The sequence below is a fragment of the Canis lupus genome, chromosome 14 (assembly GCF_048164855.1).
Source record: "Canis lupus baileyi chromosome 14, mCanLup2.hap1, whole genome shotgun sequence".
Lineage (NCBI taxonomy): Eukaryota > Metazoa > Chordata > Mammalia > Carnivora > Canidae > Canis > Canis lupus.
Window position 1 is genome coordinate 51,260,451 of NC_132851.1, and position 25,385 is coordinate 51,285,835.

Consider the following 25,385-nt stretch of genomic DNA (forward strand, 5'->3'; position numbering starts at 1 on the left):
ACTGAAGGAATGACACTATTTCCTGTGTCTCAGGATTTTCAAATGCTAATATTTTGAGGTCGCCACCCTCTACTCTTTTTTGGTAAGCAAATACATGTTTGCAATTATAATACAGAAATGTCTAAAGAAATAAACCTATTAATCTTAGGACCCACAAATAACTATTAAAATTATAGTATTTTTTCAGTCTTTATTATTCTTATGCTTTAGTTATTTTATTGACAATCCCAGATACTGGCATATGAAGATTGGTTAAAAACTAGAGATTGAGAAGATGGATTTTTTTTCTGCATAGTGTCAGGATAGAACTAGGACCAGAGAGTGGGCATGATACCTTAATATCATAAACTTCTCACCAGAGATATTGGAGCAGATCCTGAATGACCTTCTCTGGGGGTTATTAGGGAAGGGATTCTTCTTTTAGGTAGGAGGTTGCAGTTGTGACCTTAGGTCCTTCCTGTTCTCACATATAATCCAGCTGTGTTAAGATACAGATCAAATGCTACGTGTGTGGCGCATATAATACCATTTAAGACTTAACTTTGACTCTTGATACAGTTAACTCTTATTTTAGATTCATGGTTAAATTGTCTCCCAAATATCAAAGTAAAAATGATTGGTATATTCTAACCTCTATTATAAAAGGAAAATAGAAGTTACCTTTACAACCATGCATTTTTAGGTCTGTCTTCTATCGATCATATAAAGAACAGGAATCTAAGAAAGGATTTGATCAAGAAGAAGTTTTTGAGAAGCCAACTCGCGAAACATGCCAGGGTAAGTGATACTGACATTTAAAATAATGGAATTTAAAGTTAACTCACCATGTTTTTCCTAATTAGTACCTCCCCCTTGCCCCCCTCCACTATTTTTAGAGCTGATATATAAGAAAATATGTGTGTTTGCCAAAAGTCTTTACACATAGGAGTTGGCTTGTTAAGATCCTTCCATCCTGGTAGATCTGCATCGAAGAGGGTTTTAGAACATCACAGAGGTCATATAATTTCATGGGATACAGTACTCCTGTACTGTGAACTTTTCACTCAATTTATGTATTTGCATGGGAACTCCCTTCCCTCTCCACATTGTAGTGTGTCCATAATATTTGTCTAGCCACCATATTTGTATACATTTAACAGATAAAGGGATACCTGGCACTTTTTTTTGTTTAGAAAACTCAAACTTATTGTCTAGTTACTATTTTCATAGACACTTAAAAACTATGTATGCAGTGGGATGGATGGGCTGTCCCAGGGAAATGTATGTATCTGCTACAGTTTTGACCTCTAATGGTATTGTGTGAAGTAAAATGTGTCTTGTTTTTTAAGTCATCTTTCTGTTATCCTATAGAAATAGAGCCATTGTGGGTGGTTCTATGTAGTAGTGAATTGATGTCCAGTGGAGTTAAGATTATGTAAGATGAAATTCAAAATTTCTTTGAGAGGATGTGTGTAGAGAGCATATTCTTTTTCTTTTCTTTCTTTTTTTTAAGATTATTTCAATGAGAGAGTGTGAGTGTAGGAGGGAGGGGCAGAAGAAGGAGAGAGAAAGCCAAGCAGACTCCCAGTGGCAGAGCAGGATGCAGGGCTTGATCTCACTACTCTGAGATCAGAACTGAGCTGAAACCAAGAGTCAGATGCTTAACCGACTGCACAACCCAGGCCCTCTGAGATCAGAAGATGGCAACACCCTTATCCAAAGTCATAGACATTTTGATTTTCCAGTGTTAGTCCAGTACTTTTTTAGAATTCAGAATAGTTTGTAGGATTTGGAGTAAGAGCATTGTATTATTATTACACATAGCTCATGGTGTTAAAGATTCCTATGAACTTCTCTCTGACTTGGAACTGATTCAGGATTTGGTTTTAATCTTTTGGGGGGATTATGTGACTTTTTTTTTTTTTTAAGATTTTATTTATTTATTAGAATGAGAGACCACAAGTTTGGGGGGGGGAGGGCAGGGAGAGGAGGAGAAGCAGATTCCCTACCATGCAGGGAGTCCATCATAGGGCTCAATCCCAGGACCCTGATGTCATGACCTGAGCCAAAGGCACTTAACCAGACTGAACCACCCGGGTGCCCCGGGTTATGTGACATTTTAAATACTTTATATAGTAGTACCATTTCAGAAAATTCTGTGTCTGTTTCCTCATAGGTATGAGGCATGCCATTTATGACAAGCTGGATGATGATGGTTTGATAGCTCCTGGAGTCCGTGTATCAGGAGATGATGTTATTATAGGCAAAACAGTCACCTTGCCTGAAAATGAAGATGAATTAGAGGGCACTAATAGGCGCTATACCAAGAGAGACTGTAGCACATTTCTTAGAACTAGTGAGACTGGCATTGTGGATCAGGTTATGGTAACTCTCAACCAGGAAGGATATAAATTTTGTAAAATAAGGGTGAGTATAGCTTTTTCATACTGCTTTTTATAAAAAGTAAACCAGTTTGACTTAAGTTAATTAACCTATTTTTGTATGAATTCAGGTCCGCTCTGTTAGAATTCCACAGATTGGAGACAAATTTGCTAGTCGACATGGTCAAAAGGGTACTTGTGGTATTCAGTACAGACAAGAGGTAGGTATCTCTTATTTCCCTCACCTTAACCCACAGTTTAACATTTTACAGAATCAAAATTTGCTTTAACTTAAAAGTGCAAAGATGATAGAGGCTTGACTTTTTAATTTTGAGTAAGTAAATGAATAGAGCATGTTGAACAGAATTGAGGACATAGGAAACTTCAGAAAGGGGAGGATCCATTTCAGTTTCATAGTTAAGAGAGTTACGTTTGTCTCCTTTAAAAAATTTCTTCCTAGGACATGCCTTTTACCTGTGAGGGTATCACCCCTGATATCATCATAAATCCCCATGCCATTCCCTCTCGCATGACTATTGGTCACTTGATTGAATGTCTTCAAGGGAAGGTAAGAAATATTCTTTAAAAATATATGTTCCAAACTGATGTTTCTTCCAAAATGATGATAGGTGATTCTCTCATATTTGAGTCAGGGTTCTTTTTTGGAAAAAAGATTGTATGATACTTACTTTCCTGCTTTTATTTATTCATACATTTTGTAAAGATTTATTTATTTATTCATGAAAGACACAGAGAGAGAGGCAGAGACATAGGCAGAGGGAGAAAGAAACAGGCTCCCCACAGGGAGCCTGTTGCGGGACTCAGTCCAGGATCCCAGGATCGTGCCCTGAGCCTAAAGCGGGCACTCAACTGCTGAGCCACCCAGGCGTCCCACTTTCCTGCTTTTAATTTTTTTTCTTTTTCCTGCTTTTAATTTGTAAGTTGGTTATGATTGTGTGTTTCTTCCCCCAGCAAAAATTTGTGAGGTTTTGGCTAAGTCAGAATTTTTATTAAATTTACTACATCCAATCTCTACATACATCTATTATTATCTTTTGACTGGTTCTTTTCTGTAGATGAGGGGTTAATTCATTGGTGGTTAGTTCAGTGTGAACTTAATAATTGTATAGCTGTATTATTAGCTATATTCATGCATCTTTCAGTAGGTTTTCCATTTTTAAGTATCTTGTTCCGGTAGAATGGATATAGCCTAACACATAGGTGACTTGGTTTGAGGGCATTAAAATGTCACTTTCTTTGAGCCATAGGAAACAGTTGGGAGTCTCATTCTTTTTGTATCTGGTTTCATGGATAGCTTCCCTTTTTGAAGGCTTATAATTGAGTTAAAATTTTTTTTTAAAGATTTTTTTTTTATTAGAGACACACAGAGACGGAGGGGGAGAGAGAGAGAGAGAGAGAGAGAGAGAGAAAAAGAAACAGGCAGATGGAGAAGCAGGCTCCATGCAGGGAGCCTGACGTGGGACTCAATCCCGGGTCTCCAGGATCATGCCCTGGGCGGAAAGCAGGTCTAAACTGCTAAACCACCGAGGCTGCCCAAGTTTAATTTTTTACAGTAAATTAGTTTGTTATAAATATTTCATTTAAGATATTAATAAAATGAAACATAATATTACAGCTTTCCATAACATAGATTTTTAAATTCAAAATCTTCCCTGTATAGAAAGGATTTTTTAACTGAATATATTTTTATTGATAAAGACTTCTAAGGGAATACAGAAGGACCCAGCTTTTAAAGACTACTTTTTTTTAAAAAAAGGTATCAGCTAACAAGGGTGAAATTGGTGATGCCACTCCATTTAATGATGCTGTTAACGTGCAGAAGATTTCTAATCTGTTATCTGATTATGGCTACCATCTCAGAGGAAATGAGGTATGTTTGCTCTTATATTAGTAGTTATATCCTTTGTCGTATATGTCTAGTTTCATTTTTAAAAAATCAATTCTTACTGAAGTATGACAATGCTTTAAATATGTGCACAAATCATAAATGTATAGCTTGATGAACACATCTGTGTGACTGGCACCCAGATCTCAAAAATTAGAACTCTTTTAGGCCTGGATGCCCCCTCCTGTATCCTTCCATTTACTACTCCCATCCGAGCCCCAAGGTAAACATTCTCTCTGCTTTCAGTTTTCATATAAATGAAATCATATGGTCTATGCATGTATTTTTAATATTTTTAAGTCTGTACTTCAAAATCTCTTTCAGGTCCTGTACAATGGTTTCACTGGTCGAAAAATCACGTCACAGATTTTTATTGGTCCCACATATTACCAGCGTTTGAAGCATATGGTGGATGATAAGATTCATTCTCGTGCCAGGGGACCTATTCAGATCCTTAATAGACAGCCCATGGAGGGTAGATCTCGGTAAGAGAGCTGCATCACCATCATTGTTATTATTAATTAACCTTTTTTAATGAAGAATATCAAACATCTACCAAAATAGAGGTAATGGTATAATGAAACCCCCATGTGCCTCTCACTCCACATCAGGTAATTATCAGTGGCCAGACTGACTTAACTGCATTTATCTCCCTACTGCCACCAGCTCCTGATTACTTTTAAGCAAAGCCTAGACATCATTTTCATCTGTGAATATATTTCAGGATATATTTATGAAAGTGGTTCTCAAATTTCTTAGTTCCAGGACCCTAAAGAGTTTTTGAGTTGTTTCTATTGATGTTAATCATGGTAGAAGTTAAAATTAAGACTTAAAATGTTAATTTAGTAAAAAATAACACTAATAAGGGGGCCCTTGAGTGGCTTACTCAGTTGAGCATCTAACTCGATTTCAGCTCAGGACATCATCTCAGGGTCCTGGGATTGAGCCCTGCATTGGGTTCTGCACTTAGTGGAGAGTCTGCTTGGGGATTCTCTGCCCCTCCCCCTGCTTGCGTGCTCTTTTTTGCTAAAATAAATCACAGAAAACATTAATAAGCCCATTAGGCATTAACATAAATAACATTTTTAAAAAAAGATTTTATTTATTTACTCATGAGACACACACACACACACACAGAGGCACAGACACAGGCAGAAGCAGGCTCCATGCAGGGAGTCCGACATGGGACCCAATCCCGGGTCTCCAGGACTACACCCTGGGCCGAAGGCAGCGCCAAACTGCTGACCACCTGGGCTGCCCATAAATAACATTTTTAATGAAAAATTTATTTTCTAAGTAAACTTAGTGAGGAGTGACATTGGTTTACCTTTTTGCAAATCTTTAAAAATGTATTTATTTAAATTCAGTTAACCTATATATAGTACATTAGTTTCAGATGTAGAGTTCAGTAATTCATCAGTTGCTTATAACACCCAGTGCTCATCATATCACATGCCCTCCTTAATGTCCTTAAAAGGCAGGTTCCCTGCTGAGCCTGGAGCTTGACATTTGGGACTTGATCCCAGGACCCTGACCTGGGCCTCATGACCTGAGCCATAGGCAGATGCTTAACCTAGACTTGAGCCATCCAGGTACCCCTGCAAATCTTTTTAATGAGCTGGTTTACTAGAAGAGAGCAGGATTCTTGTGTCTGCTTCTGCATTCAATCCATTGCAGTATTTTTTATATTTAAGTATATGAGGAAAATCCTACCTCATATAGACATGTAGTTGGAAAAGGGAGAAATATTTTAATAACCTTTTTAGATGACTGTGGATATTCTTTGGCTATGCCAAAATAACAATTTGTAGTTTCTTAAAGGTTAGCTGTGATGTAGAATCTGAAACCATATTGTATTAAAATTCTGGCCTGTCTTGCACTTTGAATGTATCTTTTACACATGTATAATTTTGTAGCATTATAACTGGGGCTATTTGGAAAAAACTGGTTCATGTTGATGTGTTTCATTTATTTTAAAAATTCACATTTGTAGTGTCTTCACCAGTGTTATCAGAAATCTTTTATTGAGAAGCTCTCACGGCCAGTGTTAAATAGAGGTTTTCTAAAAATTTTTTTTGATTGAAAGCTCAAATTTTAATCATTTTCAACAAATACTTACAAGTTTTCCTCAAAGTAAAAGGATTATTGTGTTCATTTTCAAAAAAAAAAAAAAATGATGTCTGCCCAATACCCAGGTCTGAATTCAGATTCACATAGTTGGTGTTCTTCGTGTTGGTGAATTAACAAAATTGGTGTCAGCGATTTTTTCAAGATACTCCATGAGAAAAGGAAATTATTTCAGAATCATGCAAGTGTTTTTCTTTAAGACAAGCATCCTTAGTATAGAACAGAAGTGCTTTAGAACTGTTTTGTCATAGAATATTCAGAAAAACGTGTACTCAAGAATCAAGGTTTAATAAAACTATTTTTACAGTTTTATTAATGACATTCTTTTTAAGTAGGCTCCACACCCAGGGCAGAACCCAACACAGGGCTTGAACTCTTGATCACAAGATCAAGAGCCAGATGCTTATCGGACTGAGCCACCCAGGCTTTTATTATTAATGACATTCTTAAGTGAAACTGGCTTTCCCTCTTCCCTTCACAGTGGAGAATATGACTGCTAGTAAGTTTGGTTCCACTGCCTTGTTTTGTGTCTTGTAGTTTATTTTGCAACCATCTCAGTGCACATGTCAATACAGTGGAAGAAGTAAAAATGTGTTATATTATTATGAAAATAGTTTCCACCCTTACTGGGTCCACAGATTACACTCAGAAAACTTTAAAGTATTAGAACATTACAAAAATCCCACCAAAACACCTAATCACACTATAGTTGACTCTTGAGTAATACAGGTTTTAACTGTGCAGGTGTACTTGTACACGATTTTTTTTGATATGGTACTGTAAATGTATTTTCTCTTACAATTCTTAACACTTTTTTCCTCTAGCTTTAAGAATATACTATAGAAAAAAAAAAGAATATAGTATAGAATACATATGTGCAGTATGTGTTAACTGACTAGTATTGGTAAGGCTTCCAGTCAGCAGTAGGCTATTAGGATTTTTGGGGAATCAGATGTTTACACATATTTTTGACTGCAGGATGGGGTTAGGAATAAGAGCCCCTTACACTTTGTTCAGGGTGAGCTGTACCTTGATATTACTAAGTATCCAATGTTCAAATTTTCCTGATTGGAAATTTTTAATTTTTAAGGAGATTTGTTTTCAGTTAGGATATAGATACATCTGTGCTTTGCAGTTGGAGTTGTTTTTGTTTTTTAAGTCTATAGGTTGCCTTTCACCTTTCCTTTCCCTTGCAGTGTTTATGTGTTGAAGAAACTGGATTGTTAGCCCTGGAGGGTTTCTCACACTCTGGATTTTGCCGGTTGCATTCTGGGGCTATATATTCCTATTTTTCTTGTAAATAGCTAATTAGATCTTGAGCTTTGATGAAATGAAGAATTGCACTCTTTTGTTTTGCAGTAATGTCATAGGCAATATTGTGTATTTCCAGTGTCTGTGTCTTAACAGTTTCAGCAGCCATTAATGATCATTACTTGATGTCCCTGTTTATACTTCTGTATAGAGAGAAACTTTGTTTCCTCAACTGGTTAACCTTGTGACATAGTTCATTTAGGCAAGATAAATGCTTGATTCTTTCTTGGTTTATCATTCTCCAAAATTGATGATTTGGTTTTTGGTAATATCACTAAGAAATCATTGGTTTTATGAATTTTATGTATTGAGACTATTAAATAGAAGCTGTAACCATCCACTTTTTGGCTCTTTAAATAATGCATTTCATTTCACTTCCATACTGGGGAAACCTGTGATTATTCACTTGTTCTTTCCATTACTTTTACCAGTGTACATTTATCAGTGTAGGCTTGATTGCCTGGGAGACTCATTCATGGAGAAGCTGCTTTATTTATTAGTATAAAATAATCTGTTCTTTGTTCTTAACAGTGATGGTGGTCTACGTTTTGGAGAAATGGAACGAGATTGTCAGATTGCCCATGGAGCAGCCCAGTTTTTAAGGGAAAGATTGTTTGAGGCGTCAGATCCATATCAGGTTCATGTCTGCAATCTTTGTGGCATAATGGCGATTGCTAACACGAGGACCCATACATATGAATGCCGAGGCTGCCGCAATAAAACCCAGGTGTGTAGACCTTATTGGCAGTTGATACTTGTTTAGGATATAACTATGTTGGTTTAATCATGCAGGCAGGTTCAGTGTGGTGGAACCGATTGGCATTTTCACAATTTTGATTAACACCTGTATAAGATTCTTAGTTTTAAATGAGGAAAAAGATAATTTGATTTTTCTAAAAACCAGTTGTAGTGGGGTAATGTCTCATCTTTTGGAAATAAGGATGTGTACAAGAGATTTTAAACATTTTAAATTAAGGAGTTAAAAAAAAGGTGAATATAAATTATGTCTGGCTAGAAGACTGAAATACCAAAGCCTCGGGATCCCTGGGTGGCGCAGCGGTTTGGCGCCTGCCTTTGGCCCAGGGTGCGATCCTGGAGACCCGGGATCGAATCCCACATCGGGCTTCCGGTGCATGGAGCCTGCTTCTCCCTTTGCCTGTGTCTCTGCCTCTCTCTTTCTCTCTCTGTGACTATCATAAATAAATAAAAATTAAAAAAAAAAATTAAAAAAAAAAAAAAGAAATACCAAAGCCTCTCAGGAGAAAGAGCCGCCACAAAGTAGCAAATAAGGGATGAATGTTATCAGCCCTTATTTATCACCTACAGTACCAAGACCTCATACCTTTTTCTGGGGTAGGGGAGTGGGGTTATTTCAAATACAGTTTTGCTAATTACCTTTTTCTTCTCCCTCCAGATTTCTTTGGTGCGAATGCCTTATGCGTGCAAGCTGTTGTTTCAGGAACTTATGTCTATGAGTATTGCACCTCGAATGATGAGTGTTTAGTTCTTTTAAAAACCTCAAGATACTTGTAAATATTTTTGTTTCTTCAGTATGTTTTTTTTAAAAAAAAAAAAAAACCACAGTGTACTGCATTGTGAGAGAAAGCATTTTATTGATTTTAATTACATGCATGCTTTTCTTCTGTAAATAGACAATAAATTTTTGTAGATAGTCTTGATGTGTTATCTTTATTTTGGATTTCCTTTATGTAAAACCAGTGAATATATAACTAAGCGTTAGTGGACTGGATGAAAAGAAACTGGTTATTAGGCAAGAACAGAGGCTGTAGTTACCAGGACTACTTTTAGTGATGCAGATTAATACATTCTGCAGTTTATAGGTCAGCACCTTCACCTGTTTAAAAAAAGAAAAAGATGAAAATTAAAGAAATAATAAATGATAAAGGATATGTGAGTAACTGTACAAACGATAGGGGGACGCCTGGGCGGCTCAGTGGCTGAGCGCCTGCCTCCGGCTCAGGGCGTGATCCCGGGGTCCCAGGATGGAGTCTCACATCAGGCTCCCTGCAGACCAAGCCTGCTTCTCCCTCTGCCTATGTCTCTGCCTCTCATGAATAAATTAAAATCTCTAAAACAACACATGATAGGGTGAAACACTCTTTGGAATTTGACCTATGTGATTTTGTTGTTCTGGTCTACGAATGAGAGATGGAACTAATTATAGAAGTGGAAGAGTTCATTTCACAACCAAGTTGAGATCCAGAGACGCGAAGGAACTGTCCTCTGTCATCAAGCTTTCTCTCAGAATTCAAGTGGAGGATAATTAGTGGCAGAGCTGAGATCGAAACATGACTGTCAGCTACTGCTGTTTCATCACCTGGCTGTCCACATCTTGGCCAAGGAGAATCTGACCAAGCACATATTTACTTGATACTTCCTCCTCCCGAGCGATCTGCGCAGAGGGATGTTTTGACAGATGCTGATAATAAATTTTGTTATTTTTGGTTTAAGAGAAGCCAGTTCGGACATCAGTCTAAGACCACTACATAAATGTAAAGTAGCAGTGCTCTGATGCTGCCAGGATAGGTGCTTGAGAGGCAGCTTTTTGATGGCAAGGCAGAGTAGAGTTGGGTACTTGCCAGTATACTGTCCCTTCTGGCTTTCTCTTATAAAAGCTCAAAGTGAAGGACCAGAATTGCTCACAATCATTTACTTTAATTTTTTTTTATTTATTTATTTATGATAGGCACGCAGTGAGAGAGAGAGAGGCAGAGACACAGGCAGAGGGAGAGGCAGGCTCCATGCACCGGGAGCCAGATGTGGGATTCGATCCCGGGTCTCCAGGATCGCGCCCTGGGCCAAAGGCAGGCGCCAAACGGCTGTGCCACCCAGGGATCCCACAATCATTTACTTTAAAGTGGAAATTTAATGTAATGGTTGCAACACCAAGGAAGACTGCCATGTGGATAGAAAGTTGTGGGAAATATAAGCCATTCCATTGAAGTTTTGAGTTTTGACTTTTACATGTGAGATAAGATGAAAGCATCTAAGTCTTAACAGTAGCGTTCCATCAACTGTCCAGATGTTCTCGTAGAGCCATGTGCTCCACATGTTGATGGCATGTCTTTGTGGCTAACAACTTCAGTAAGAGCTACGTCTAAATTTCATCCTTGGTTCTGTTTCTCTATGAGACAAAACCACTAATCCTTAAATGGTTGTGAGATTCATTACCTACCTTTTTTCACTGGTATTTCATGTAAGGCATCAACCACTGTGATTTTTGCTGATGCTGAAGCCTGTCCTTGGGAATTGGATGCATGGCACTCGTATTCTCCAGCATCCTCCTTACTGAGAGGAGATACCTATGAAAGAAAAAGGATCGTTAGCTCCTCTATGGCAGTCCTCTCTTTCCCAGTGGCTCCAGTTAGGTCATTATTTCTTAGGCTGAATAGGGGATTCCTAGCAGAGGTACTGCCAGAAACAGTGCAGATACTGTGCTGGAAGAGTGAGGCAGCTGCCCTTCTGTTCTGCCAGGAGCACTGACGCTCTGAGGAAACACCACTGACAGCTTCTGAACACAATGTATAGGTGAAGAACTGGGGACATGTGCCATACCAGCTTGAGGAAGACTACTAGTGGATATAAGTACAATTTAGGAGCATCAGAGGTCAAATAAAAATAACCATTAAGAATTGATTAAAATAATGGTTGGGCCACTTAGTTCCCCGTGAGGATTTTGCTTTGAATTTTTTTTTTAAAGTAAGCTTCCAGGCTCAGCATGGGGCTTGACTGAGCTCACAACTCAGATCAAGAGTCACATGCTCTACTGACTGCCAGCCAGGCACCCGTGCTTTGAATTCTTAAGAGAAAATATTCTCATTTATTTGTTGGTTGTTTCCAAAACATTGAACCAATCTCAGCTCTTTAAGTTCCCTCTGAAAGAGGAGTAGCAGTTTCCTGGTAGGCTTGTTCCAAAGAGTGTGTGGTGTGGCAGGGCAAATACTTGCAGCCTGGCAGGACATCTGGCACTTTTGCCAGGCTTGCTGTGTCTAATCCTAGGAATGAAATCCTTGGCAGCTCTTGGTACTCACCAGCACCCAACCAGTGACTTCATGCTTTTCTGGGCCACCCCGGGTCTGAATAGCCAGGTTGTCCCGGTCACCAGGCAAGAGTTCTGTCCTTTGAACTCCATAGTTACCCCTTTTTACCTGCAAAAACAAAAGCAAATAGTCTTAAGTTTTCTTGTACTGAAAAACCAACTTGGAAGCAGCCACATTTTTAGAATTGTGTGGGGTATGCGTCAGACTTTCTAACTGGATTAAACCCAGCAATTTCCCTGTTACTCTTTCCTGAATACTTAACTATAGATCTTATTTCTTCCTGTCAGTTTCCCTCTAAGTTTATATATTTTAAACTAATTATTTTTCTGCATGCTTGGGGAAGGCACACCATCATACTTTGCTGCCACTGACTACCATCCTTCACTCATGCCCTCATAAATTGTTTTTTGCTGAGCTTTTTCTTGCTTGCCATGCCATGTTTGACAAACTGTCACCAAGTGCTAGATTTGATTCTTGGGACCTTGAGTAGGAGGCTATGCTCTGCAACCACTTCAGTAATAGAAAACAGTAGGTTGAGTCCAAAATCAGTACCATTCTTTTTGTTCGGAGGGCTAAGAGTTCATTCTAATGATTTACTAAAGAACTGAGAGCAAAAAAATGCCTGTCAAATACACACTGCTGGCTCTGTTCTCTTATGACAAAAGCTGCTTGCTGCCCACCCCTGTGCGTCATGATGGAAATAGGGATGGGTTAAGACATTCCATCTCCTTGGTTTGAGGGTAATAGTGAACTCTGTCCTAATTTCCCCCTCATGACCTGTGTTCATATTATAAACTGGAAAATACGCAAAAGTATATGGAAAAATAAAATGTACTTGTAACCCTTATGTACATACACATTTAGTATAAATTTCTAAAAGTGGAATTGTTGAGTCAGGGTACAAATATTTTAAGGCTTGTGATAAGGATGGGCTTTAAAAAAAAAGCGATACAGGAAGCAATGTTTTGTTTATTCCATCTCAGGCCACCTGTAAGAGGTTGATGTTTAACTGATAAGTAACTTCTAATTAGGAAAAAGGACTTGCAATCTCACAAGTAGTTTTCATTTTATTGAGCAGATTCTGAGTCACAAAAAAACAGGTGACATACTATATGGACACTCTACATTAGTGTTGCATCTCCCTGTGTGTCCCACTCCTACTACACATCAGTAAGCTTGTCTCAACTTCAAGTCTACTCATTTTCTGTGGCGTGACACCAGGGCTAGGGCTCTGAAAACCATGAGGGACCTAGGCCAACTCCTCTACTTTATAAAAAAATACCTAGCATTATTGATTTGGAATGCCTGGATTTTGCTTGCCTGCTTAGCGCCCCCCACCCCCCGGGGTTTCCCCCTATTGTGACCATTAGAGAAAGCCAGGTTAGTGTTTTTCACATGGAAGAGCTATCAAGACGAAACAGATAAACTCCGTAGGCATCTTTTTTCCTCCCATTTACCAAGTAGCTGGCAAAAACAGTTTATGCTAGTGCAGATTTTGAAATATTTGAAAATGGTTATAACCATGGTGTGAGAGTATTGATTCAATGGCCAAAGTAACGTATCTCTGGTCTTTAGTGAATTTCAGAATTCTTCTAGAGCTCTGTGTGTGACCAGAGCAGAAAAACTCTACTCCATGGAAAATAATCTCAGCAACTGCTGGTCCTCAGGTTACGTCACTCTTAGGAGCATTCTGCGCCAGTAAACCTGGTCTACTGTATAAACTGCTCTCAAGTTGGATTGGAAAGCAAATCTTTATATGTAACAGAACTCACATTCTAATACATTGTAAAAAGCTACTCACCACATAGAAAACATGTAGAAATGTCAAGAATTATTACATGGTACATTTTTATATGGCACATTTCCTTGCTCCCTCATGTGAGGGGAGTTTGTCGATCAATGTGTTTTATAGTTTGAAAAAAAAAAAGAAAAGAAAAGGATGCTGGCTGAGAAAAGTGGATTCTAAGACAATTTGACAGATGTGCAATGGGCTGGACGTGCTTCAGAGTTTGAACCTTAGAAATTTAGGCAAAAAAAAACTGCCTAGCAGTCACTGCTCACCATAAGGGGTCAACTAGGTGAATTAGAGGGAGACCCAGGAAGTCATTTCAGCTCTGCTTGTATTTTAGCTGCAACAACATCTTCCTGAATCCTGCTATTGCAAATAAGCAATTAATGAAAAGTGCCCGTGGTTACAAAGCAGGATGAGTTAGTCTGACTCTTACAGGTTAATACATTTCAAGGGTTCACTGAATTTCAGGAACCATTAGAGGATTTTTATGCAGTATAGAACATACTTGCTGTGCCTTTTTGATGAAGTTTCAGAAGAGGTTTATGATGAAATAAATACATGTCTGTTGAAACTTGCATATCCCCGGCCACTGTAACCCACTAAAAACAAAATAATTGTCTAGGAAAGATATTTTTAATACGTGAGAAAGGGTCAATAAATATCTCCTGTACAAAAAGCCACAGACTAGTAATTAGAAACAACCCAAAAAAGAAATGGGTAAAGAATATTTGAACACAATTCACATAACACACAATATGAAAAATACTCTTTTCAAAATATATAAAGAACTTATACAACTCAACCCCCCCCCAAAACAATCCAATTAAAAATGAGAAGACAGACATTGCTATAAAAATGAAATGTGGATGGCCGACACATGAAAAATGCTCAACATCACTCACCATCAGGGAAATACCAATCAAAACTACAATGAGATATCACCTCATACCTGTCAGAATGGCTAAAATCAACAACACAAGAAACAGGTGTTGGCACGGATGTGGAGAAAATGGAACTCTCATGCACTGCTGGAAGGAATGCAGACTGGTGCAGCCACCGTGGAAAGAAAGCAGTATGGAGGCTAATCAAAAAGTTAAAAATAGAACTACCCTATGATCCAGGAATTGCACTATTATTTACCCCAAAGATACAGAAACACTAACTCAAGGGGATACACGCATCCCTATGTTTATAGCATTATTTACAATAGCCAAATTATAGAAGCAACTCAAGTGTCCACTGAAACGTATATATATGTATACATACACACATACACAATGGAATATTATTCAGTCATAAAAAGTGAAATCTTGCCATTTACAATGACATGGATGGAGCTAGAGGGTATTATGCTAAGTGAAATCAGTCAGAGAAAGACAAATACTAAATGATTTCACTTGTATGTGGAATTTAAGAAACCAAAGAAGCAAAGGGGAAAAAAAATCAAGAAATAGACTTTTTTTTAAAAAGTAGGCTCCAGGGATCCCTGGGTGGCGCAGCGGTTTGGCGCCTGCCTTTGGCCCAGGGCGCGATCCTGGAGACCCGGGATCGAATCCCACGTCGGGCTCCCGGTGCATGGAGCCTGCTTCTCCCTCTCCCTATGTCTCTGCCTCTCTCTCTCTCTCTCTCTGTGACTATGATAAACAAATAAAAATTAAAAAAAAAAAAAAAAAAGTAGGCTCCATGCTGGGCATGGAATCCAATACATGGCTTGAACTCATGACCTTGAGATCAAAACCTGAGCTGCAATCAAGCGTCGGATGCTTAACCCACTGAGCCACCCAGGTGCCCTTACAGACAGACCCCTACCTCTAGAGAACAAACTGCTGGTTGCCAGAGGGGAGGTGGAGGGGGGAACAGGTGAAATTGGTGAGGGGGCTTAAGGAGTGCGCTTGTAAGGAGCACCGGGTGATGTATGGAATTGATAAAAATCACTATATCGCACACTGGAAACTAATATAACACTATGTTAACTATACTGGAATTAAAATAAAATTAGGGGCCCATGGGTGGCTCATTCGCTTACGCATCTGACTTCAGCTCAGCTCATGATCTCAGGGTCTTAGGATTGAGCCCAGCTTGCGCTTTCTGCACAAGGGAGAAGAGTCTGCTTGTCCTCCTGCACCCACCCCCACACTCGTGTGCTCTATCTCTCTCAAATAAAGAAAATCTTAAAAAATTTAAAATAAAAGACTGCTGAACCCCAAAGAAAATTTACAATGTGATAAAATGTATCCTCAATGTAGTCAAAGAAATTAAAGCAATAACAAAAGGATATTTTTAGCCATCATTAACAAAAATTAAAAAGTTGGGCAATATTCAGTGCTGGTGAGGATGCAGGGAAATGGCACCCCTACACTACTGGGGAGGGTGTGAACCGCTACAATCTATTTAGAAAGTAATCTGACAATGTCTATTAAAATTAGCATTAAAACAAATCTTTTGACCTACCTAGTCATGGATCTTTTGGGGGGAGTCCATCTTCTAGGGGAAAAAAATAAAAGCACTTGCATATAGAATATGTATATACTCATATTATTTAAGGTGGTCAAAAATTAGAAACAATACAGGAATTGTTTAATAATTATGGTACACTCTCATACTAGGAATATCATGTAGTTACCGAGAGCAGACCTGGAGGGATGCCCAAGAAATTAATTGAGAAAAGCCAGTATCACAGTAACATGCTCCCCCCTAGGCCTGCCACATACTGGGAATATGTGCCGGTGTCTGGACACAAATAAGGGTCTAGAAAGAAAAACCAGGGCAGTTCACTTGGTTATTTCAGGGAGTGGAAGACGGTGGGAGATTTTGAACTCTTTTTTTTTACGTCTTTGGAGAGTCTCTCCTAATATTACTATCATCACTTTTTAAAATTTATTTAAAAAAAAATTAAAAAAAAAATTTTTTTTAACTACTTATTTGAGACCGAGTGAGCGAGAGCACAGAAGTAGAGGGAGAAGCAGACTCCCCACTGCACGGGGAGCCTGACACGGGGCTCGATCCCAGAACCCTGAGATCATGACCTGAGCCAAAGGCAGATGCTTAACCAACTGGGCACCACCCAGGTGCCCCATCACTATTTTTTTTCCTATCACTATTTTTAATTAAAGAACTATTTCTGGGGGTCATGAAAGCCCAAATCTGCAGAAATGTTCAGGCAGGAAAAGAACAAAGAGCTTTGGTCTCAGAAACTACAAGCGTTTGGAAGGAATTCTAGGTGTTTTATCTTCTCCATAAGCATCATCTCTGACCTGCTGGGTTAAGGCTCTCTCAGCCTAAAATATGGCTATTTCAGTTCATTTCTCCATCTCAAAATACTGCTCCTGGAATCTTTCTAGGCTGGGGGTTTGCTGGAGAAGTATGGGCCTCGTCAACATCACACAGTAACTAGAGGCCACAGAGTACAGACCACAAGAGGCGCCACCGTAGCCTTCAGTGTCTGAGGGAGAAGGCTCGTTCCGCACGCTCTGCGGCTGCTGGGAGTTAGTTTTTTTTTTTTTTTTTAAGATTTTATTTATTTATTCATGAGAGACACAGAGAGAGAGAAATGCAGAGACACAGGCAGAGGGAGAAGCAGGCTCCATGCAGGGAGCCCGACGTGGGACTCGATCCCGGGTCTCCAGGATCAGGCCCTGGGCCGAAGGCGGCGCTAAACCGTTGAGCCACCTGGGCTGCCCACTGGGAGTTAGTTCTTGAGCAAGGAAGACAAGCTGCCTTCTTGAACTTCAAGCTTGACACTTGAGACTCTAACATCCATTTATAATCCGAAAGCAATTCTGGGCTTAAATTGAATTTGAACGTGACCTTTTTCTGGTTTGTATTCTTAACAGTTTGGTTACAGGGAAAGTGGGGAGAAACAAATGGCTTGTTTAATTATTTAGGTCGGTGACATGGCCTGTAGTGACAAATACATTTTGCGTTGGAAATTTGCGTTTTTGGGATCCCCGGGTGGCTCAGCGGTTTAGCGCCTGCCTTTGGCCCAGGGCGGCATCCTGGGGTCCTGGGATAGTGTCCCACGTCAGGCTCCCTGCATGGAGCCTGTTTCTCCCTCTGCCTGTGTCTCTGCCTCTCTCTATGTCTATTATAAATAAATAAATAAAATCTTTTAAAAAAAAAGAAATTTGCGTTTTTGAAATATGCAAAATTTACTGTGAAATTTCACTGTCCTTTTTTTTTTTTTAAGATTTTATTTATTTATTTATTCATGAGAGGCACAGAGAGAGGCAGAGACACAGGCAGAGGGAGAAGCAGGCCCCACGCAGGGAGCCCAATGCAGGCCTTGGGCCTCAATCCCGGGACCCCAGGATCGCACCCTGGGCCAATGTCAGGCGCTAAACCGCTGAGCCACCAGGGATCCCCTTCACTGTCCTCTTTAACAGAAGTTACAGCTGTAAAGGTTGGTCGCAACATTGCTGGTGGTGTCTCTGCCCCCCTACCCCCATTTTTGGAATCCCCCTGACCTCACTCCCACCAGATGGCCCCATGAGGATGATGCAGCCCGCTGGCCAGAGGGTGGCAGGTGGCCCCACCCGAGTCAGCGTCCTTCTAGGGGACAATGCAGCAGGGACAGGGGAAGCCCTTTCTTTCCTCTAGAGTCTTCAAGGGGTGATCATAACATGCGTCCGGAGCTGCCAATGACAATGCTGCCGACCGTGTGGGGCTTTTTGAAGTAGAAGGAAAAAATGAGACGCACACGCGGAGATCAAAGTCCAGACCCGAGTCCTGACCACACTGCGCACCTGGATCTAGGCACCCCAGAGGCAGGAGTCGCCACTCCCCACTCTCCCTTTTTCTTGCTCAGGGTAGTTTGAAGGGAGGTTCTTACAACCTGCCACATCAAGATTCTGACCATGGGAGCCAAGATCCCCCTGGAATTCCAGAAGTGGATCCTCTGGTCAGATACCTGCAAACAAAATAATCGAGAGACCATCTCAGAGCTCGCTGGAGAAGTGAACCAGCCCAGAAAGGGGTACCTGGTTACGCCTTTCTCCTTAAACTCTATTTCCTTGTTGTTAGCACAAGTTTGATGGTATTTACTCCATCGCATTGTTGGGAGGCTTCACCCTGTCAACATGCAGAAAAAAAGGGGGTGCCTGGGTGGCTCAGTGGTTGAGTGTCTGCCTTTGGCTCAGGTCGTGATCCCAGGGTTCTGGAATCGAGTCCCCACAACAGGCTCCCTGCAGGGAGCCTGCTTCTCCCTCAGCCTGTGTCTCTGCCTCGCTCTGTCTCTCATGAATAAATAAATACAATCTTTAATAAACAAATAAATAAAACCTTGAAAATGCACAAAAAGGGAAATAATGTAAAATCATAGAGTATAACCGTGAAGTACTATTTGATCTGGGAAATGAGTGTTTTCCCTTCTACAGACATGCTGGGAATACGTTATCCTTCAAATGTGATGACAATTACACAAGATAATACCACTTGAGGAGAAATATTTCCAGGAACAGTAGGTGACACCAACAGCGTTAACTCTGCTGATAACAAGCCTGCGTTCCTTTATGGACTCTTTACAAAAACTATATGCCACCTTCATCATACAGAGGAGGAGATGGAGGTTTAGAGCACTGCTTCTTACTTTAGGCGATTTTTTCCCCCAGGAGACATTTGGCAATGTCCTGATACACTTCTGACTGTCCCCAGCTGGAGGGGGCAGGTGCTACTGGCATCCAGCTGGTGGAGGCCAGGGATGATGCTAAGCATCTTAACAATGCACAGCGCAGCCCCCACATCAAAGAATTATCTGCTTCAAAATATATCTTTTTAAGATTTTATTTATTTATTCATGAGAGACACACACACACACACACACACACACACACACACACACACAGAGGCAGAGACACAGGCAGAGGGAGAAGCAGGCTCCATGCAGGGAGCCCGACGTGGGACTCGATCCCAGGTCTCCAGGATCACACCCTGGAGACCAAAGGCAGGCGTTAAACCGCTGAGCCCCGCAGGGATCCCTGCTTCAAAATGTTAATAGTGCTCAGGGGAAGAAACCTGGGGGCAGGGGGGCCTTAGAACTCTCGTGACCTGGTTACTCACATCTTTAACCATGATGCTGCTATGCTGTACCGTCTCTGGGGAGGACACACACATGCTCACACTCACATGCGCACACACTCACATGCTGGGTTTGGGTGTTCAGCATTATAGTTTTCCAGTTCCTAAGGCTCCAGCCTCAGGCCCTGATAACAAAAGCAGAGCGGAGACCATTCTGGAGGTCAGTAAAATTGGTCTGTGGATCCAGGGGAAGTGTCTGGAAGGTCACCACAAGGCTTCACCTCTGAGGAGCGGCAGGGAGTAGGAGAGGCCGGCAGCCTTGGAGGCCTTCCTGAAATCTGGGCCACTGACCTTGTTCCAGATGAGGACAGGGGTTGGGATTCCGATGACCTCACAGCTCAAGTACACCTGGGCGCCAGTGACATTCCAGATGTCCTTGGGGGGTGTCACAATGGAAGGACCTACAAGAGAGAACACAAAGCCAAACACATCTTTTTAAACCATCTTTTTCTCACGTTAGCATTCTAGGAAGTAAATACTTGACTCTGTTTAGGAGGCTGTGCCCCCTGTGCATTACCTAAAATAAATTTCAAAGACCAGAGCCTGGCATCCCCCTGCCACCAGCATGATTTGAAGCTCTGCTTTGGAAATGCACACATCTAAACAAACAGATATCATTAGGAAGAAAAATTCACTGTTGACAAAATTTTCCACTCCCTTAATTCATGTTTAATGGCTTATTATTTTTTTTAAAGATTTTATTTATTCATTCATGAGAGACACACACAGAGAGAGGCAGAGACACAGGCAGAGGGAGAAGCAGGTTCCATGCAGGGAGCCCGACGTGGGACTCGATCCCGGGACTCCAGGATCACGCCCTGGGCGGACAGCGGCGCTAAACCGCTGAGCCACCCGGACTGCCCATGTTTAATGGTTTATTTTTTTATTTTTTATTTTTTATATTTATTTTTTTTTGTTTAATGGTTTAAATGCACCGGCTGTTTTGCATTATCTGGGATGTCCCAATTAATATAATAAAATTTAGTTCCAAAATGTTGAGCTTTATTTCCTTCTCGTTTACCAGGATTTTTTTTTTTTTCTTGTTTTAAGAAAACAGGGCTCAAACTCACAAACCTGAGATCAAGACCTGAGCCGAGATCAAGAGTCGGTGCTTGATCATCTGAGCCATCCAGGCGCCCCAGTCTTTGTGTTTTTAAATGGTTGGTGTGTGTGTGTGTGTGTGTGTGTGTGTGTGTGTGTGTGTGTATTTCATGATGCAAAAATTGTAAGTCACATTTCAGTGTCCATAAATTAAGTTTTTTACTGGAACACAGTCATGCGAGTCTGGCAATTGTGGCCCGGGGCTGTATGGCATGAAACAACCAATTTACAAATTGGCCCCTTAAGGAAGAAGCGCTGATACCTTCTCTCATCAGCCTACCAATGCCTAAAGATGTCACAGGAAAGCCGCAGGGCTCCACACGACCTTCCTCTACACGTTACCTGAAGCTGGTGTGTAGGTAAACCCACCTGCTGGTCCAGCTCTGAACTGTAACACTTCTGAAACCAATAGGTACTGAGAGGGCTATGCTCACTGCTTCTTGGGTGTGGGGGGGTGGGGGGTGCAGCTCCCCAGCATCTGCTGTAGAAGAGGCCCACACACCTGCTTCTTAGTGGGTTGTATTTAATATTTCACTTCTGCTAATTCTGAATGGCAGGTCTCAAGCACAGGGGCCTTCGGGGAGATTAGGGACAGTCCCCAGAACAGGGAGGGAGGTGGAGCTGGAGCCTACCTCCCCGCCCCCCCACGCCCCTCTTCCTGGTAGGACAGCCCACCACTCCAGAACCAAACCTGGCCCATCCTCAATGCTCAATGCCGTTTCTTGAACGAATGAGTTAATCATTCCCTCTGAATTTCAGCTCTCCACTGCCTCGAGTCTTCTGCCAAATAAAATGTCTAACTGTAAGGGTCATCTTGCGTCAGTGTCCTGGGAAAGGGACAACTTCCCCTTTAGGCCTGGAAAATTTTCTGGCATAATCAGCATTCAAAGGACACAAAATCTCCCCTTTTGCAACAGGCTATTTCCAGCACACTAGTAATTTTTTGAAATAGAAAGGAAATAACTCCAGCATATAAGATTTTTTCCCACTCATCTAAAGTATTGGTTGCTGATTTTTTTTTTCTAATCCCTCAGGGTATTTTTATTTTTTCCCCTTTGTAAGAATGTGCAAAACAATCAAAGTTCTGAAAGTTCTAAATATATTTCGTGCTTCCTTCCCTCTAAACCATAGGTCTGAGGAGGAAACGTCTATCTTGGCCAGGGGTCTTGGCTTTTCAGTTGCAGATGTGGAGATGCGGTGAGCAAGGCCAGGCTGTGTTTGTGTGTCTTCTGGCTCTGTCTCCGGTGCTTCCTAGTCTGACTGAAGCAACAGGGGACCCCGCAAAGGCCTGGGCCGGGCCTGACCCCACCCCAGCCTTCCTCCAGGGTCCTGGGACCCAGGGGCTGAGCTGCCAGCGAACCGGATCTGGCTGGAATGTGAACTACTTTCCCTCACCTCTCTGAGGGCCTCCATGTGGCTCTGTCCTCCTTCCCACACAGACTCATCAGGATGACCTCAAAGCTCAGGGAATCTCAAGAGATTGTTCGGAGAAGAATACCCTAGTGTTCAGGGGTGGAGGGGCTCGGGAACAAAGCTGCCTCTCATGTAGTAAAACCACACAAGGAACGTAAGATGGTTTTTTGCTGTGAGGTCTCAGTGCCTGAGCCTTAGAACCAACCACTTATTTGAACCTGCGTCCATCCACCTCCCTAGAGTCAGGAGGGGCAGCCGAGGCCCCCCTCTGTCAGGGGTGCAGGGAACAAGCCCAGCCTGATTTTCTGTTACAGGCCTTGAAGACGCCTATGAATTCTTCCCGGGGCACACTTTTAAAGCTAAGATATTCTCAGTTTTCACACAGTCCTATTTATCACACTTTTCTTTTATGATTAGTGCTTTGGAGGTGCCCTGTTTAAAGAAATGTTTGGCCTACCCCAAGGTCATAAAGATTTCCTGTTTTCTTCTATAAACTTTATGGTTTCTCCTTTCCCATTTAGGTTTGTGGCCCTCTTGAATTGATCTTTGTGCATGCTCCACGGCAGAGGTCAAAGTTCACCACACCCCTTCCGGCCCAGGTCATCAATTGATTTAGCATCATTTGTTGAAAAGGCCATCCTTTTCCTGCAGAATCATAATGGTAAATCCACTGACCATATGTGTGGGAGTCTACTTCTGGATTCTTTATTTTGTTCCATCGGTCTATGTGCCTGTCCTTGTGCTAATAATGACTATGGTGTAATTTAGAAATGTATTAAAAGTATAGCACCGAATAGAGAGAAGATCTATTACACCCATCCCTCCCCAATCCTCTCCTTATTCCAAGAAGCATTACATTTCAGGAAGAGCAAGAATTCTTTCAAAACATCTGAAGCCAGGAATACTTTGAATGAGAGCCATCGCTAGGAAGTTCAAAATTAGGACAAATCAAGCTGTGGGTTCCTCTTTCTCTCTCCCAACCCTTGAAGTACATATTAAACCAGGGGTGAACGGGCTGAGCCACTATTTGGACCATTCTAAGAACATAAATTATCTCTACAATTCTGCTACCAGGCTTTCCCAAGAATTCTACAAGATTCCATACCATAAATTCTGTATTACCCTCTGAATCTTGAGTTGATGGGGTGGAGGAGCAGAGGGGCCGTTAGGACCCATTTGCCAGAAGAGCATTTACAAAAACCCTTGGCTATTTCATATGTCCTTGAACAAATGTCAGATTCAAGAACCCAAGGAAAACTTGAATACGCAATATCTACTCTCGATAGTTGCTGACCTACGGTATGACCTTTAGATTTAGATGTGGATATGCAGTCTCTTGCAAAGTCAGCTCAGATCAATGAATGATTAGACTAATATTCAAGAGATAACCAACCTCCTAGAGTAGGTGGGGGCAGGCTGGCTTCAATCTGATTTCCTGCATTGGAAGGATCCATGGTTTCAGATTCTTCCTGTTTACGCTGTTCAGTGCTGATACCCATTTGGTCACCTACTTACTAAACTCTTGCCTGGTACTTTGCCACTCACCAGTCAGGAAATTCCCTCAGGTATGAAGGGGGAGCGGACAAACTTGTGATGAGAGCAGGACACAGCAGCAGTACAGAAAGACGAGTGAGGATACACAGTGAGAAAGAGTAAGAAAGGGACTTAATGGTGACCCACAGGGACACCAAGTGGACAGGTTTTGTCTGGACGTGAAGGGATAGTGAAAACATTTTGGGCTAATACGGTGGCAGATCCCAAAACACTGTAATCCCCTCCCCCAACCTGAATCACCATCATCCCACATGCTCCATGGGTAAGCATTCACCACCATCATCTGGAATTGTGAGTCTATCACACAGTTCAATTCCTGAAGAGTCTGTTCGACCTCAGGAGAGAGCTCAGCAAAATGACTCTTGACCAAATAGCTTCTCCTTCCACTCTGCCTTGTTCCCAAGAAGTCCAAAGCAGATCCAGAATTTATTTGTTTTTTTAAGGGTAAAGGAAGTTTTGGTTCACTCTGACCTTGGTTTCAGGCAGAAAGCTCAGAATCTGGTTCTTGAGGTTGGGCCAATGGGACCGACATTACCATCTAAATCACGTTTGATGTTTGGATTCCATTTAAAGCAAGTGGAGATTCCATATAAAGCAAGCAATTTATATATTTAAATATATAAGGACAGACACCAGGATAGGTTCAGTTATTTATTTATCCTGGTCTTTGTTCCAGTAAGCACTTGAGGCTGCTCAAACATCTGTCTAGCAAACATCCTGTGCGGACGGAGGATAACTGACGGCCCACCACCTGTCTCCTCCCCATCCCCACCCTGGGCAACTCCATGTAGCAACCAAGCTGCCCACAGTGCTGCCTGGCGGCTGGCACAAGGAGTCTACCCCAATGCTTCCCCAAATCAGGCTCCTTCATTTTCCTTTCTTTCTTTTTTTATTTAAAGATTTTATTTATTTATTCATGAGAGACACACAGAGAGAAAGGCAGAGACATAGAGGGAGAAGCAGGCTCCCTATGGGGGATTCGATCCCAGGACCCCAGGATCATGACCTGAGCCAAAGGCAGAGGCTCAAACACTGAGCCACTATTTTTCCTTTCTTACATCTCGTAACTCCATTCTCATCCAATCTCTTAATGTTCTTGTCCCCCTCCTTTTTAGTAACTCTTGCCTTGTGACCCTTACATAGTCTCTTCTCTTTAATCATTCTTTGGAGGGAAGGAAGAAGAAGGAGGGAGGCAGAAGGTGGAGGAGAAGCAAGACAGCCAGATCCTAAATGAAGTTGTAGCAAGGAAGAAGGAAGTCCTAAGTTTGGAAGAAAACTAAAATTAACTTTATTGAATCAACGTCACCTTAATAGTACCTTGGAGGAGCTAGAAATCTCCCGCAGAATTTCCATCTAGATGTACCTCCTTCTCCTCGGCTCCTTTTAATTAAGTTCTAGACACATGACCAATTAATTTTAGGAATATTCAATCACAACCTAGAAAGAGCTATGTTCCAAGAAATCATGAAAAACGTAGACAAGATGGATTTAAATTTGGAATATTTCAACTTTTTAAAAAAGATTTTATCTATTTATTCATGAGAGAGAGAAAGAGGCAGAGACACAGGCAGAGGGAGAAGCAGGCTCCTCACAGGGAGCTGACACAGGACTCGATCATGGAACCCCGGGACCACGCCCTGAGCCAAAGGCAGATGCCCAACCTCCTGAGCCACCCAGGTGCCCCGAAT

At 41.4% G+C, this 25,385-nt stretch overlaps 2 protein-coding genes across 4 annotated transcripts in view; one reads left to right on the forward strand and one right to left on the reverse strand.

The window, feature by feature from the left end:
• POLR2B (RNA polymerase II subunit B) overlaps positions 1–9,379 on the forward strand; it is a 47,381-nt gene extending 38,002 nt beyond the window's left edge. For all 3 annotated transcript variants that reach the window (XM_072775183.1, XM_072775181.1, XM_072775182.1), the window contains 8 exons: positions 683–777; positions 2,156–2,406; positions 2,492–2,581; positions 2,821–2,928; positions 4,138–4,251; positions 4,591–4,751; positions 8,236–8,431; positions 9,119–9,379. In XM_072775183.1, the coding sequence (XP_072631284.1) occupies positions 683–777; positions 2,156–2,406; positions 2,492–2,581; positions 2,821–2,928; positions 4,138–4,251; positions 4,591–4,751; positions 8,236–8,431; positions 9,119–9,208 (1,105 nt within the window). In that variant the 3' untranslated portion in view covers positions 9,209–9,379. The remainder of the gene's footprint in view (positions 1–682; positions 778–2,155; positions 2,407–2,491; positions 2,582–2,820; positions 2,929–4,137; positions 4,252–4,590; positions 4,752–8,235; positions 8,432–9,118) is intronic.
• IGFBP7 (insulin like growth factor binding protein 7) overlaps positions 9,298–25,385 on the reverse strand; it is a 69,392-nt gene continuing 53,304 nt past the window's right edge. The window contains exons 2-5 of the mRNA XM_072775186.1: positions 19,921–20,030; positions 11,757–11,873; positions 10,901–11,027; positions 9,298–9,559 (exon numbers count right to left, since the gene is read on the reverse strand). Coding sequence (XP_072631287.1) covers positions 9,540–9,559; positions 10,901–11,027; positions 11,757–11,873; positions 19,921–20,030 — 374 coding nt within the window. The 3' untranslated portion in view covers positions 9,298–9,539. The remainder of the gene's footprint in view (positions 9,560–10,900; positions 11,028–11,756; positions 11,874–19,920; positions 20,031–25,385) is intronic.